The sequence below is a fragment of the Phyllobates terribilis genome, unplaced genomic scaffold (assembly GCF_046119375.1).
Source record: "Phyllobates terribilis strain yellow unplaced genomic scaffold, ASM4611937v1 Scaffold_12__6_contigs__length_324123572, whole genome shotgun sequence".
NCBI lineage: Eukaryota > Metazoa > Chordata > Amphibia > Anura > Dendrobatidae > Phyllobates > Phyllobates terribilis.
This window is the reverse complement of record NW_027362772.1, coordinates 242,845,147-242,860,992: the sequence shown is the minus strand read 5'-3', so window position 1 is coordinate 242,860,992 and position 15,846 is coordinate 242,845,147. Positions and strand designations below refer to the sequence as shown.

At 43.6% G+C, this 15,846-nt stretch overlaps 1 protein-coding gene across 1 annotated transcript; it reads right to left on the bottom strand.

Annotated features, from left to right (window-relative positions):
- Nucleotides 1-1,077: 1,077 nt before the first annotated feature.
- On the bottom strand, nucleotides 1,078-9,574 carry LOC141171769 (arylacetamide deacetylase-like 4). The gene is made up of 5 exons (XM_073655413.1): nucleotides 9,377-9,574; nucleotides 7,483-7,702; nucleotides 7,010-7,141; nucleotides 4,740-4,812; nucleotides 1,078-2,168 (listed from the first exon to the last, which is right to left on the bottom strand). Exons 1-5 carry the CDS (start codon nucleotides 9,551-9,553, stop codon nucleotides 1,421-1,423), a joined length of 1,350 nt encoding a protein of 449 aa, XP_073511514.1. The 5' UTR covers nucleotides 9,554-9,574; the 3' UTR covers nucleotides 1,078-1,420.
- Nucleotides 9,575-15,846: the final 6,272 nt, after the last annotated feature.

The following is a 15,846-nucleotide window of genomic DNA, read 5'->3' as shown; positions in this document are numbered from 1 at the left end:
TTGCTAATTATTAGTCATAAGCGTACATCTGTGATATGCTGTGTGCACGTGCTAAGGTCTGTACTCTCTGTCCCATGTATCTGCAACACTGAGTTAATGATTAACATCTTAACTGGATATCTGTTGAATTAGATTGCATTTTCATGGACAACCTTGTGTATACTCCTTTGGAATTAACTTTGTTTGGCTATACTCTGGTATGTTATTAACTAGATTTGGTTTTGTCTATCATTGTTGTGTGTCATCACCTTAGCTAACGGTCAACAGATTCAGGTAGGGCAAGCCATCATGGAGGGGGGGGGGCACCGTTTGCGATTATCAATAGGGTGCCAACCTCCGCTATGAGATATCATCCAGCCTGTCAGGGATACATAGGGAGAGCTAGCTACACACAAATATATACTTAACTGTTTGATTATAAAAGCTAAATGTTATAAGGGTAATTTTTTTTTCTTTTTTGTAAACGCAGGTTCCTTTAAACTTTGGCTTGGAGGATTATTGTGTTGGGGCAGGTATCCCTGTTTCATAGAGTGGAAGTTAACAAAGATCTGTTCCATCCTGTCTTCTATTGATGCCCAGTTTCCTATCAATCAGTAATAGGGTTTCAACCCTATGGGCATTATAAAAGTCCCCCTCCCATTGGGGGACAGTTGTACTAAAATAACGGATTTGAGGGCCCCATAGAATTTACTTATGTATATAAGACCGTAAGAAAGCTCTATAAGATCAAAGACCATATTAATGAATCACCTATGGTGAACACTATCACACCTGAAAGATCACTTAATTGTGAGTAACTGAACACAAACTAATCAGTAGTTCAGAGAAATTCCTTTTATTAGGCGTTTACAGGCTTCAACTGTAGTGGGTTATCAAATGTTCTGGATTAATAGACAGTTGGGGAATGCAGTAAGGCTCTATGGTATGAAGAATCCAAAAAATACATGCCCCATATGAGGAAATCATAACTAAATGCATGATAGATAGTGGCTCTAGTACAGATTTTTATTGCTGATAAATTCATAATGGTTCAGATGTCAAGAACTTTTCTAGTTCTCCTCCTTTAAGTACTGTGCCAAACATTGACATATCAAATGAAGAGGTATAGACGTATAATACAGGTGTTGGGGAAAAGTAATTCCATACTCTTGGAGAATTTCAAGTAGTTTTTTATTGCCGCATTTCAGATTTGGATCAAACCCTTTTTCAAAACATACTACAGATTACATAACATTGACACATGTCATCATGTATGGACCTCATCTATCAAAACTTTAGTGAGATAAACGCCTTAGTAAAAGGTTACAATTTTGTAATTGGCCTGAAAACAAACTAAAGTCCATCTTTTGATACAGAATATGATTTTGGGTTATCTTATCTAAAACACCAATTTTTCACTTGTACAAATTTTCAAAGGTTTTTAATTATAAGTAATAACATTATCCATAGCTAGCTTTTCGGCCACACCATCAGGTTGGTCAAAAAAGCTGATAACTCCATGGTAGCCATTTTTAACATGATACCATGTGACTGGGACTCCATTGTCCTCCAGCCGTTTCTTGTAGAGTATCCCATCGTCGCGGAGAACATCAAACTCACATGTTAGTATGTAGGCCTGTGGCAGCTGCCGAATCAGAGCATCATCAGAGAACAATGGAGAACATGGACCATCAAGAACTTTCCTAACTTTCTCATAAACGTCTTTATTAAAAGGCGCCATGATGTGAGGTTTGTAGCCTTTGACCTTAAATTCTTCAGAACTCAACCATTTACTTAATTTTTGTCTTACTTCGGGAGGAACATGGCTGCCCTTCATCATTTCTTTTGATAAAGAGAGATCACCACCTATATAGGTCAGTGAGTAGTATAACGCATCTTCTCGGAGTAACAATGGGACCATCTTGTTTTGTTGGTATGAAGGTAAATTGAAGTCCGCCATCTGGACCGCTGGGTATATCATCACCTGGGCAAGTGGCTTTGGAACATTTGATCTACCCACAAGAGCTTGACAAACCCCAGCTGTAAGATTGCTCCCGGCACTGTCTCCACATATTATAACAGAAGAAGGATCGACTCCAAGTTCTTCTGCCATCGTCAGAAAGTGAACTGTGGCCAAGACACAGTCATCTAATGCAGCTGGGCATTTGTGTTTTGGTGCCAGACGGTACCTAAAATTATTAATCAAAATTTTTTATTGAAACAAGGATAAATGCCTAAATATTATAACATACTCACAGGAATTGATTGCTACCTCTACCAAGTCTGAAGGTACTATGCTTAATGTATTATTAATTACCCCTGAATTGGTACACCATGACTGTTGACAAAAAGCCATGGTCAGCCTATTTCCTCCAGAGAGAGATATTTCAGCTAATCTGAGCCCTAAGAATTAGAGTTGGGTCCCCAGTTGCGGACCCTCTCAATGATCAAAATGTTTCCGCCACCTGGACAGAAGTTGGATTAAGCATATTACAACTTTAATACCATTATTTTATGGAATTTTCAGGACATTGATTATGCAACAAATCATGTAGCAGCCTCTTTTTTCAAAAATAAGAGTTAATAGATAAGTGATTGCCATGGGCAGCTTCTCCTCCCCAACTTGTGCTATAGCCAACACCTACCTGTAACTGCAGTGATCAGAGCTAGATCCAATCATTACAGTTTACATCCACCATCTTCCACCCATTTGCCTCCCCCTTTTTATTTAACATTTCATGGTAAATTATATGATGGCATTCAAAACTGTAATTAATTTATGGCCTTTGGAAAAGTGGAATGAAAAACGATCGAAAAAAACCCCAGAAAATTGTTGCAAAGAAAAAGCAGTTATAGAGAATTTGTCAGCAGGATTTTACACCCCAAAACTATTTATAAGCACATGTAGCTCTTTCAAAGAGAAGTCCAGCAATACCTTAACATGGCCGGTCCGTTCCTCCGTTATTAAGAAATCAGCGTTCGAATTGATATGCAAATGAGGCTGAAGAGCTATAGTAGAAGAGCTACTGGAGGAGAAAGGACCCTGCCCCTTGAGGGCCCACAATCTAGAAGGGGGGGGGGTGAGGATACAGTAGGTGAGGGAACAGCTGGTTGTGCAGCGGTATGGTGGAGAGAGGGTTACTGTAGATTGTAGGCTTGTCGGAAGAGGTGGGTCTTCAGGTTCTTTTTGAAGGTTTCCACGGTAGGCGAGAGTCTCACGTGTTGGGGTAGAGAGTTCCAGAGTTAGGGGGGATGCACGGGAGAAATCTGGTATGCGATTGTGGGAAGAGGAGATAAGAGGGGAGTAGAGAGGGAGATCCTGTGAGGATCGGAGGTTGCGTGCAGGTAGGTACCGTGAGACTAGATCACAGATGTATGGAGGAGACAGTTTGTGGATGGCTTTGTATGTCAAGGTTAGGGCCTTGAACTTAAGTCTCTGGGCAATGGGAAGCCAGGGATTGACAGAGGGGAGAGGCCGGGGAATAGCGGGGGGACAGGTGGATTAGTCGGGCAGCAGAGTTTAGGATAGATTGCAGGGGTGCGAGAGTGTTAGAGGGGAGGCCACAGAGCATGAGGCTGCAGTAGTCGAGGCGAGAGATGAGGAGGGAATGCACTAGTGTTTTTGCGCATTCATGCTTGAGGAATGTACGGATCCGGGAAATATTTTTGAGTTGGAGTCGGCATGAAGTGTAAAGGGCTTGAATATAAGGTTTGAAGGAGAGATCAGAGTCAAGGATTACCCAGAGGCAGCGAGTTTGTGGGACTGAGGAGAGTGGACAGCCATTGACTTTGATAGATAGGTCAAGTGGGGGGGTTGAATGAGATGGTGGAAAGATGATGAATTCAGTTTTATCCATATTAAGCTTTAGGAATCTAGCAGAGAAGAAAGATGAACTAGCGGGCAGACATTGTGGGATTCTGGTTAGTAAGGAGGTGATATCAGGTCCAAGAGAGGTAGATCTGTGTGTTATCAGCATACAGGTGATACTGAAAGCTGTGAGACTCTATGAGCTGTCCCAGGCCGAAAGTGTAGATGGAGAAGAAAAGGGTCCTAGAACTGAACCTTTGGGGACACCAAAATATAGGGGGCGAGATAAGGAGGTGGTGTGTGAGTGGGAGACGCTGAATGTCTGGTCTGTTAGGTATGAGGAGATCCAAGATAGGGCCAAGTCTGTGATGATGAGAGAGTCTGTAGTAAGAGGGAATGGTCCACTGTGTCAAAAGCAGAGGACAGGTCCAGGAGGAGGAGGACAGAGTAGTGTGGTTTGGATTTAGTGGTCAGTAGGTCGTTGGTGACTTTAGTCAGGGCAGTTTCAGTGGAGGGATGCGGTCAGAAGCCAGATTGTAAGCGGTCAAAGAGGGAGTAGGAGGACAGGTGGGAGGACAGTTCAAAATGGACGTGTTGTTCCAGTAGTTTTGAGGCATAGGGAAGAAGTGAGATGGGGCGATAACTAGACAGAGAGGATGGGTCAAGGGAGGGCTTTTTGAGGATGGGTGTGATCAAGGCATGTTTGAAGCATGAGGGGAAGATGCCAGTTGTTAGTGACAGGTTTAAGAGGTGGGCTGGGGTTGGGATGAAAACTGCTGTGAGGTTTAAGATGATGTGGGACAGGATTGGGTCAAGTTCACCGGTGGTGAGATGTGACTTGGAGAGTAAAGAGGAAAGTTGATCTTCTGTGATGGCGGGAAAGCTGGTTTTGGAGGCGGAGAGATGAGTAGTTATGAGAAGGGGCTATGGGGACTTATGGCCAAAGCTTTGCCTTATGTTGTCAATCATCTGCTTCAAGAATGAGGCAAAGTCTTCAGCTGAAATGAGTGGGGAGGGCGGGGGAGCTGGGGGACGGAGGAGAATTGAAAGTACTGAATAGCTGTTTAGGGTTGTGAGACATGGAGGATATTAGCGATGAGAAGTAGGTTTGTTTTGCTGCAGTTAGTGTGGACTTGAAAGTAGTGAGGGACTGTTTGAATGCGATGAAGTGCTCGTTGGAGTGGGATCTTTTCCATCTCCGTTCAGCAACTCTGGAAGCCCGTCTCAGTTCTTTAGTCAGGCTGGTGTGCCAGGGTTGCCTGTTGATTGTGCGAGCTTTGGTATGTGTGAGGGGGGCGACCAGATTGAGAGCTGCAGCTGTCGTGGTGTTATATAAAGCAGCAGCATCTGCATCGTGTAAGGAATTTATGTCTGTAAGAGGAAGAAGGGATTCAGAGAGTGAGTGTAGGTCAAAGTGTTTGAGATTTCTGCGAGGGCGTGTAAGTTTCTGGATGGGGGACTGTGGACCTGGAGAGATGAGGGAAGAGAATGTGAATAAGTTGTGATCAGAAAGAGGGAGAGGTGAGTTAGAGAGGTTAGATAGGGAACAGAGGTGGATGAAGATGAGGTCCAATGTGTGTCCATCTTTGTGAGTGGCTGCGGAAGACCATTGAGCGAGGCCAAAGGAGGAAGTGAGGGATAGAAGCTTAGGGACAGATGAATGGGAAGTGTCAATGGGTATGTTGAAGTCACCCATGATGGTGGTGGGGATGTCAGCGGAAAGGAAATGGAGTAGCCAGATGGTGAAGTGGTCTAAGAAGGTGGTAGCTGGCCCTGGGGGTCGGTAAATGACAGCCAGTTGGAGGGGAGTATGTGCGCACACAGTGCACTTCAAAAGAGGGGAGGGGTGTGTGGGGCAGGTGGAATCTGCCATATAAAAGTGCAGCTGGAGAGGCTGTGTCAGAAGGAGTGAGCCAGGTTTCGGTGATGCCGAGGAAGGAAAGTTTGTTAGTAATGAAAAGATCATGGATGTAGGAAAGTTTGTTGCAGGCAGAGCGCACGTTCCATAGAGCTCCTGTTAGTGGGATTGGAGAAGCGGGTGCTGGGCGGATGTGTATAAGGTTAGAAAGGTTGCGGAAATGTGTGATCGATCTAGGATGAGAGATAGATGTGAATGTGGGGATGTGGTGGGGGGGATTTGGAGAGACATCGCTAGCAGTGAGGAGGAGCAGAGAAAGTGTTAGTAGGTGGGAGCAGGAGAGAGCATGAGGTGGCTGTCTGTGCTTAGAGACACAGGATTTTATGTTGAGGATCAGTTCTGAGGAGGCGGTGAGATGGATGGGGAAAATGGAGGGAGAGATGACCAGTTCCTTACTAGGAGTAGGGATTAGATGGGTTAGTAGAAAGTGAAGGACTATAGAGGAGAGAGTGAAAACAAGCAGGAACATTGTTTACTGTGATTAAGTATCCAGTTGCCTTCAGTTCCATTCAGGTTCAATTCAGGTATAATTCTTAGCTGAATATTTCTTAGTACAGTTCTATGTTACACTTGTATGTTACGCTGGCAGACGACGTCCTGCAGATTTATTCTGCTCTCCCATAAAAATGACCAAAACAGAATAAAAACACGTTTAAAAATTGGGTGCGTTGCTGGAAAAGAAGTCTCTTGCTGCGATATTCATTAAAAGGTTCTTTATTGTCCACTACGCGTTTCAATGCCGTACTGGCATCTTTATCAAGTGTAAAAAACAACAACAGGTTCCACAGACTGGTACATGGAGATATTTATAGACCAAAATGGGAGGCAAAAAGCCTAGGGTACCACCCACTAATGGGATGGTTGGGAGTTCAAATTCAAGAGGAGGCCTGGAAGACAGAAAAAGGAGGAAGAGAAAGAAACAAAAAACAACCTGCTCTGAGGGTTTGGAATTCAAAGTCAAAGGGAGGCCTGGAAGACAGAAGGAAAGAGGAAGAAAAAAAAATGTGCGCAAAGTACAACAAGTACTACCATAAAGAGTTGATAGGACAAATATGGAAGCAGAGAGAGAGAGAGTGTAACTATAAAAAAAATTAAGAATTAGCAATACCAGTTATGGAAAATTGCTCAAACATGAATAAAGAATATGTATAGGAGAGGACTAGAACCTGACAGAAGGAGAACATATAAAATATGGAAGACAACGGGAGAACTAATAAAAATTAACTTGTACACCTGAGCTTATCGTGCATGTTTATAGTGGAGGTGGGAGACATAGCTGTCGGTTGAGTGCAGCCAGCATCTACCCCATATAGTGGCCAGCTTTGATCTTCTAGGTCTCTTACACCTTAAAGTGCAAGGAGTCTCCAATGGACTCAGTATGTAAAGAGAAATCCTCTCATAGACAACTTCATATAGAAAAAGCTTCCACATGAAATCTGAGACATATAGACATATAGTAGAGGACTCATGCATCTCCAAGACATCTCTATTACTGCACCTTACAAAGCAGAGTCTACTACTTGGACAACCCTTCTTAAATACTGTATTCCCCAGTGTAAAATAAAAATTACAGATACTCATCTCCTGTACTGTAATGGCATAGAGTCTCTTAACGCTCGCGTGACATTGTTATGCAACCACTAATGGACTGCCTCGCTAGGAAGAAACTTGGACATCTGAAGGATGTGTGAGAGCTGCAGCCCATCAGTGGACAATCCCTTTAATACAGCTGTGTGCATGATCCCTTAGGCAAATTAATAGCTAAGGATTTGCTTACCAATACTTGCCAACAAGAACCCTGATCCATGAAAGAACAGGACTCCTTTTCTGCCATGAGCTGAATGAGATCGGGGATGGTAGACTCTCAGAACTCCTCCAAATTGTAAGTCTTTTGTGAAGATCTCTGGATCATCTTTCGGCTTAGGTACTGATATTTTTTGTAAATAATTAAAAGTGTCTGTAACGTTCCCTACTCCGAGTTTATCAAGAGCCTTTCCCTATGAAAATGAATAAATAAATAAATAAAATAATGTCATATTGCAGGTCCCCCAAAAACATTCCGGTGAATTATTAACAAACATCATGATAAATGCTTGATTTTGCAAGTTAAAATTGGTGGAGGTCTTTAGGCAAAAACTGATATTTTGTGGGGACCCCCTCCACTGACCCAGACCATCTGACCCCTAACAACAGCCACATATTGGACAGCTGTGTGTGTGTGGTTCTCTCCACTAAATTTTGGGGGAACAAGTCTCAGATCACACTGCATTTGAGGCTTCAGTTGTATTTCTCTACACATGCCTCAGACACATCAGAGGGTTGTATTATATAGTGGCATATATCTCCTATAGATTCACATTTAAATACTATATTCCATGTGATAAACAAGATGTCGCTGTAATAAAAAGCATGGCAGACTGTCAACATAAACCGGATCTCTGGATTTCAAAAGTTTGTCACCCGAGATGTCAATTGTGGTTACGTTTAGAGCATGTACCATGTCTAAGTACTCAATTAGACATCTATGTGTTCCATGGCTAGAACCGCACCCATGATAGTTTATGGGCTTTTTTTGGGGGGAGGGGGTGGGTGATTGCCTACCAAAAAGAAGAAAAAAAAAGTCATGTCCATTTTTAACTGCATTTTTAGATCAAACTCGCCCATGTGAATGGGTCCGTGAAAGAAATGGATAGCACTTAGATGCCATTCACGTGTCATCCAAGTGCTGCCAATTTTTATCGTTTAACGGGTAAGAGAAGCTTGGAAAAATTGTATATATAATATGTATATTTTTTTATTTAGACTCAAGAAAAAAAGATTGATGATAAAAACAGACACATGGACCCAAAATAGCTGAAAATTGGATCCAGCATACGGATAAAAAATGGTCCGTTTTTTTCTTGTACACAAGACATGAAGATAGCCAAGTCAATAACTCCTTTAAGAAAGTGTCACACGACCGGAAATTCTCTCATCTGACATGTTTATTATGCTAATGACACTCTGATCACATACTGTCAGGATAGTGTGATCCGATTCTCTCGGATGCGATAATTGGAGCACACTGTGAGGAGAACATGGAGAACAGGATTCCTCCATTCTGTGAGTCAGCGGAAATCAGACTGAAATCAGATGTCATCCGAGTTCAGTCCGATGATTTCTACGCACTCATAGACTTGAATCGGTGAGTCTCATCTGATTTATGCCTTAAATAGCAGCATGATTTATTGGATGCACTGAATAAAATGCCCATATCTCTAGAACAGCATAGCCGATTTAAAAAGAAAAAACAAATTCATGGGAAGCAGCGGCAATAAAAAAAGATAGGAAATATAAAGGAACAAAAACTGTAAACTTTTGACTGATTATGGGGTAAATTGTTACAAAACCACAGCAAACTAAGACTTGCCCTCTCTATTCCAACCCCCACCTTCACTCCTCTCCTCCACTCCGCTTCCCCCCAAAAAAAGTTCAAAATGCAAGTTCTTCACCCACAATTAGGGTGTAGGTGTAATTTTATATACTCCCAATCACTGCATTGATCCCAGCAGCTGACCCGTTGTGCGCTCACACAGCCAGACTTAGGATTCTGAAATTTGTAAGAAAACAAAATTATAGAAAAAAAACACAACACGGATCAGAAATTCTTTAGGTTCAGACTATGGACTCACCAGGATGAATGCACCAGTGGAAAATGTATGAATTCTCCGAGGTAAATTAGGATTTGCAACCCCTGATGGTATCTCAACTTTTGAGGATTCATACCAAGATACTGCCAGAAATATCAAAAGGCACAAGACAAGGAAAGCGCAGATTACACAGAGCGGAGCAGACAATGCGCAGAGCATTCTTGCAGTTTTTTTATTGCTTGTTTTTTCTCTTACTTCCTGGTTAGCCTCAATAGTTATTGCAGGTAGTAAATGCAGAGAAGCTGAGTGATGGGCCCCCTGGGCCGTGTGTGTGTGGGGATACCCGGAACCGGACCTTTTGTGGATGCTGGGGGTTGTAGTCCTTGCGTGGCGGGGATCCGGTCCCGTGGCTCAGGGTGGTCAACTGAAATGGCAGTCTATTTGTGTGGTTTTATGATATTTAAATGTCCGACTACGCCACCCGTGGATTGCGGTCAGAGAGTACCGCCGCTGCAGGGCAGACCGCTGAGGCTGGTGTTGGGAATGCAGCAGAGAATAGTGTAACTCCCCACGGGAGGAGTATAGCCTCAGGGCAGTAAATAGGGATGTTGGTGGTGATGGTGCGCGGGAGCAGCAGTAACCACATGGAGTCTGTCATGCAAGTCAGGGTCTTTACTGTTGGTGGTATTAAAGGACCCGTCCGGAATACAGGTTGACAATGGAGGCCTGGTCAGTCTGCGAGCAACTGGGAAATCCCGCTGGTCAGGGGGAGTTTGTAGGCCTACCGTGCTGACTTCACTCTTTCTTGGCTATCCTGCTGTAGTGTAGTGGTAGCCCACGTCTCTGAGTGTACCGTGTTGTTCTCACCCGTATGACTGGCGACTCGGGCCTTCCGTGCTTCTCACCCCTCCAGGGCAGTAGTGGTCCCTCTCGTGTGGCTGAGCCTCCGGGCTTCCTTGGGCCAAAGGACTTGAAGTCCCCTGCGTGGTGGTTTTCTGCTGCTGGGCTTATAACCCTCACAGCCTCGGACTCCAGTGTCCGGCTTAGTAAGTCTCTGGTCAGGACGAACTCTGCTAGTTCCCCTCCTGGCCTCGTGTTCCTCCTCTGCCTACAGGGACTCCTCAGCCTGCTGCTGACCTGTCCCTATCTGCAACTCATCTGGAACTTATCTGGCACTTCACTCTGTCTGGACTCTGTCTAACCCCGCCCCAGATCCAGTTTATAAAGGGCAGGTTTCTCCCCTCCCTGGACTGAGGCAGGAGGTGCTGCATGCTAATTGTCCCCAACCAGGGAACCTCCCACCTGCTCTCAGACATGACATTGCTGTCACTGTGGCGACCAGACCTGGGGTGCCACATGAGTATATCTGACACTAAAAGGAGAAGTGGCACACGATCTTTATAAGGCTATGTGCACAATGTCTGGAGGCTCCTGCAAACCCAATACAGTGGAATAGCCGCCGGTGACTGGTACAGAGGGAAGAGGACCCTGCCGTTGCAGGCTTACATTCTACAGGATGATGGGGAAGGAGACAGTAGGTTGGGGGTTGCAGTACTTCTGGTGGTGGTGAGGTAGCGACGTGGTCATTGCAGGTTACAAGCTTTCTTGAAGAGATGGGTTTTCAGGTTTCATCTGAAGAATCCGAGTGTGGTGGATAATCGGACGTGTTGAGGCACTGAGTTCCAGAGGATGGGGGATATTCGTGAGAAGTCTTGGAGGCAATAAGTGTGGAGAGAAGGAGGTCTTGGGAGTGCCGGACATTACGTGAGGGAACATATTGGGAGAATATTTCGGAGACGTACGGAGGAAAAAAGTTATGGATGGCTTTGTAGGTCAGTGTTAGTAGTTAGAACTGGATACGTTTGGAAATTGGGAGTCACTGAAGGAATTTTAAAGGGGGGAAGCAGAGGAGTAGTGAGGAGAGAGATGAGTTAGTTGGGCAGCAGAGTTAAGGACGGATTGGAGAGGTGCGAGAGTGTTAGCAGGTAGGCCCCAGAGGAGGATGTTGCAGTAGTCGAGGCGGGAGATGATGAAGGCAAGCACAAGCATTTTAGTAGATTGACATGTTTTGCAATTTGGCGTGGACTTGATCCGCATTAAAAAAAAAAAATAAAATCGGACATGTGAAGAGCATAGGATCTGTGCACTTTCCATTTGTTGAATCGACAACAAACTCCTGTACACTGTGTGCAGAATTATTAGGCAAGTTGTATTTTAGAGGATTATTTTTATTATTGATCAACAACTATGTTCTCAATCAACCCAAAAGACTCATAAATATCCAAGCTTAATATTTTTGGAAGTTGGAGTGTTTTTTTTTAGATTTGGCTATTTTAGGAAGATATCTGTTTGTTCAGGTAACTATTACTGTGCAGAATTATTAGGCAACTTAATAAAAACCAAATCTAATCCCATCTCACTTGTTTATTTTCACCAGGTAAACCAATATCAGTGCACAAAATTTAGAAATAAACATTTTTGACATGCAAAAACAAAAAGATTATTTATCAGTATAGCCACCTTTCTTTATGATGACACTCAACAGCCTTCCATCCATAGATTCTGTCAGTTGCTTGATCTGTTTTCAATCAACATTGCGTGCAGCAGCCACCGCAGCCTCCCAGACACTGTTCCGAGAGGTGTACTGTTTTCCCTCCCTGTAGATCTCACATTTTATGATGGACCACAGGTTCTCTATGGGGTTCAGATCAGGTGAACAAGGGGGCCATGTCATTATTTTTTCTTCTTTTAGACCTCTATTGGCCAGCCATGCTGGGAGTAGTTGGATGCATGTGATGGAGCATTGTCCTGCATGAAAATCGTGTTTTTCTTGAACAATACCGACTTCTTCCTGTACCGCTGCTTGAAGAAGTTGTCGTCCAGAAACTGGCAGTAGGTCTGGGAGTTGAGCTTTACTCCTTCCTCAACCCAAAAAGGTCACACAAGTTCATTTTTGATGATACCAACCCATACCAGTACCCCACTTCCACCTTGCTGGCGTCTGAGTCGGAGTGGAGCTCTCTGCCCTTTACTGATCCAGCCTCTGGCCCATCCATCTGGCGCATCAAGAGTCACTCTCATTTCATCAGTCCATAAAACCTTTGAAAAATCAGTCTTAAGATATTTCTTGGCCCATTCTTGACGTTTTATCTTATGTTTCTTTTTCAAAGGTGGTCGTTTTTCAGCCTTCCTTACCTTGGCCATGTCCCTGAGTATCGCACACCTTGTGCTTTTTGATACTCCAGTAACGTTGCAGCTCTAAAATATGGCAAAACTGGTGGCGAATGGCATCTTGGCAGCTTCACGCTTGATTTTCCTCAATTCATGGGCAGTTATTTTGCGCCTTTTTTGGCCAACACGCTTCTTGCGACCCTTTTGGCTATTTGCCATGAAACGCTTAATTGTTCGGTGATTACGCTTCAAAAGTTTGGAAATTTCAAGACTGCTACATCCCTCTGCAAGACATCTCACAATTTTGTACTTTTCAGAGCCTGTCAAATCTCTCTTCTGACCCATTTTGCCAAAGGAAAGGAAGTTGCCTAATAATTAAGCACACCTTATATAGGGTGTTGATGTCATTAGTCAACATCCCTCCTCATTACAGAGATGCACATCACCAGATTTACTTAATTGGTATTTGGCTCTCAAGCCTATGCAGCTTGGAGTAGGACATGTATAGAAAGTATCATGTGTTCAAAATACTCATTTACCTAATAATTCTGCACACAGTGTATATACCAAAGTATTTTATAGTGAGATGCAAGACCATTAGTGATGAGCGAGCTCTAAAATGCTCTGTTGCTCCTCGAGCAAATCTTAATGCTCGGGTGCTCGAACTGAGTAAGAAGTATAATGGAAGTCAATGGAAAACTCAAGTATTTTTCCGCCCCTCCACCCCCCAGGAGGTCTGGAGGGGTCTAAAATTGCTCAAATTGATGGAAACAGTGCTGAAATGGCATGGGAACAGCATGGGGAAGACCCCCTGGGAGCATCTCTGACAATATTGCTCCCAGTAGCGATCTAGAATTCAGAGTATTACGTCACTTTTACGGACTGTCAATAAAACATACAATACCGAAGCTAAAATGAATTTCACTGGAAAAACTGTTAAGAAACATTCTTTCCAGGATAATGACTTGTATCTAAGGCAAAATAAATAAGAGGAAAAAAAATGCTCATCCACACCTTGGGCCATGTTCACACGTAGTGTTTTTACACATTCGCAATGCTTTCAATGGTGAAAAAAACATTCACCAGAAAATGTAATTTTAACATTTTACTACCTTATCTGGCCATGTATCGTGTGAGACATGATCACACACATCCTGTTAAAATTTGGGAAGGAGGGACTCTGAAAGTCACAAAGCCTATTTTTTCTGTGCCATCGGGAGGCCTTCACTATTTGTAGAGGGCCATCAGGGGGCCCTTAATATTATTAGAGGGCCAGCAGTTGTCCCTCACTAAACAGTTTTACAGGGTCAGCAGCCAGCCCTCAAAAAGCATTTTTGGAGGGCCAGCAGCCGGCTATGCTTTGTATAGCCGTATATTGCTGCTGCAATATGTTGTATCCGTCAGGGGTGGTCAAATTTTCTTTTTCGTATTAATACTGTAAAGTTTGAAACTTGGAGGGCCAGCAGGCGGCCCCCACTATTTTTAGAGTACCAACAGGCGTCTTGTGGACAGATGAGACCAAGATAGAGCTTTTTGATAAAGCACATCATTCAACTGTTTATTGTAAGCGGAATTAGGCCTACAAATAACAGAACACAGTACTTACAGTCAAATAAGGTGGAGCTTGAAAGATATTTTGGGGTTGTTTTGTTGACTGTGGCACTGGGTGTCTTAACTGTGTGCAAAGCATCATGAAATCTGAAGATTCCCAAAGGATTTTGGGTCACAATGTAGTGCCCAGTGCCAGAAAGCTGGGTTTGCATCCTAGGTCATGGGTCTTCCAGCAGGACAATGACCCCAAACATACTTCAAGAAGCACCCAGAAATAGATGGTAACAAAGCACTGGAGAGCTCTGAAGTGGTAACTCCAGCTCCAGTAGCGTAAAGTCTCCCATCACTGCCTCTTACATGCAAATGCTACAGAGAACCTTCTAATGGGCACATTAAATCAGTTAATTTTCCTTGCTTCGATAAATGTCTGAGTAATGATCACCATAAAAATCATGAATCTGTCAATGAGTGTATGTCACGGGTGTGTCACAGGTGACAGACAGTCGCCCTGCAATTGGTTGCAGGAGATCTCTATGTTTGGCATTACAGACATCTTCTTAGATGAGAGGCTGTCTTTAGGACCCAGCAGCTACCTCCCTCTGGCTAATTAGCTCTCTGGCCTGGGTGTATAAATACCTGGTGTGTCTGAGTGGGAGGTGCCGGCTATATTCATTTCTACTTGTGAGGCTTAGCAAGAGCAGTACTTCGTCCTCTCTGCAGCTTGAGGCCGTGTGCACTTTTGGAGTCGTCTAAAGCTACACAATTCCCCCGTTTGTCTACCCTTATTGTCTATAGAGATTAGTGGAGATCGACTAGTGCTTATCTCCTCCCATCCCTAGCCTTAGCTATACACCAGGGAAAGTCAGAGCGAGGCACTCTTGCGACGATTGATGAAGAGGCAATATAGGGACGGTAGTTGAGACAGGGTGACACTAGACCAGACTAGAAGGTCTCCACTTCCCCCTTTCCCTTGTGTCTGGGCTCCCTTTCCCTCTTCCCTCTGTGTTGCACTAAGTCTTTCCCACACCTGGCGTGACAGTGTATGGACAGTGGAAGAGGTGTATGTCACTAGAATGAAAAATAATTTTTAGCACCTATCCCTATACTAAATGAAGCTAACAGTGGTATTAATAGGGAATTGAATACATGTTACCTTAATATTTTTTTTTCGGTTTCAGCGGCAAGGACTATAAGGCAATTATCCCTGAATAGATGCCTGTAATACGATATCTCTACTGCAACAGTTCACCCGTATACGAATCACAGATAAGAGCAGCATTATTAGAGAACAGAATCTATTTGAATTAGCCCTGAAAAAACTATTAGCTTAACGTAGCAGCATCAAGGACTGTTATTTCATCAACCCTGCTGGGGAATATAGTGGAGCATTTCGCATCTACTCAGCCTGATATGGAGGAGACCAGGATCTTCTGTACTTACTGTACAAAGTCTCCTGTCCCAGCTGTGAAATCCTGTGGCAATGTGAGAATTCACTATGTGACGACCACCTGACAGGCCACAACAAGGCACTGGATCATATACTAATAGAAACCACCAGCTCTTTTGGTTTCCAAAAATGTTCCCTCAACTAGAAGATGGAGCCTCACAAAAGCATTTTTCCCATTACTAAGGAGTGGGTCTCCAAGACTGGTAAAGCATATGTACTAAGTGAAAGGGATGCCAAAAATTAGAAGGAGGCACTCCAATACCCCTTTGAAGAAATGTAGTAGAAGGCCTTAGAAAACATTTTTTTCCCATTTTTAAAGGAGTGGGTATCCTAGACTGATAAC

What these genes read in the sequence shown, in the direction of transcription:
- LOC141171769 (XM_073655413.1), bottom strand. Translation starts at nt 9,553, where the DNA reads ATGCTCTGCGCATTGTCTGCTCCGCTCTGTGTAATCTGCGCTTTCCTT. An exon ending in GTTCTTGTTGGCAAGTATTG is followed by an intron (nt 7,142 to 7,482) that starts GTAAGCAAATCC and finishes TATATGTCTCAG; the next exon opens with ATTTCATGTGGAAGCTTTTT. An exon ending in CAGATGATTGACAACATAAG is followed by an intron (nt 2,169 to 4,739) that starts GCAAAGCTTTGG and finishes TAATAATTTTAG; the next exon opens with GTACCGTCTGGCACCAAAAC.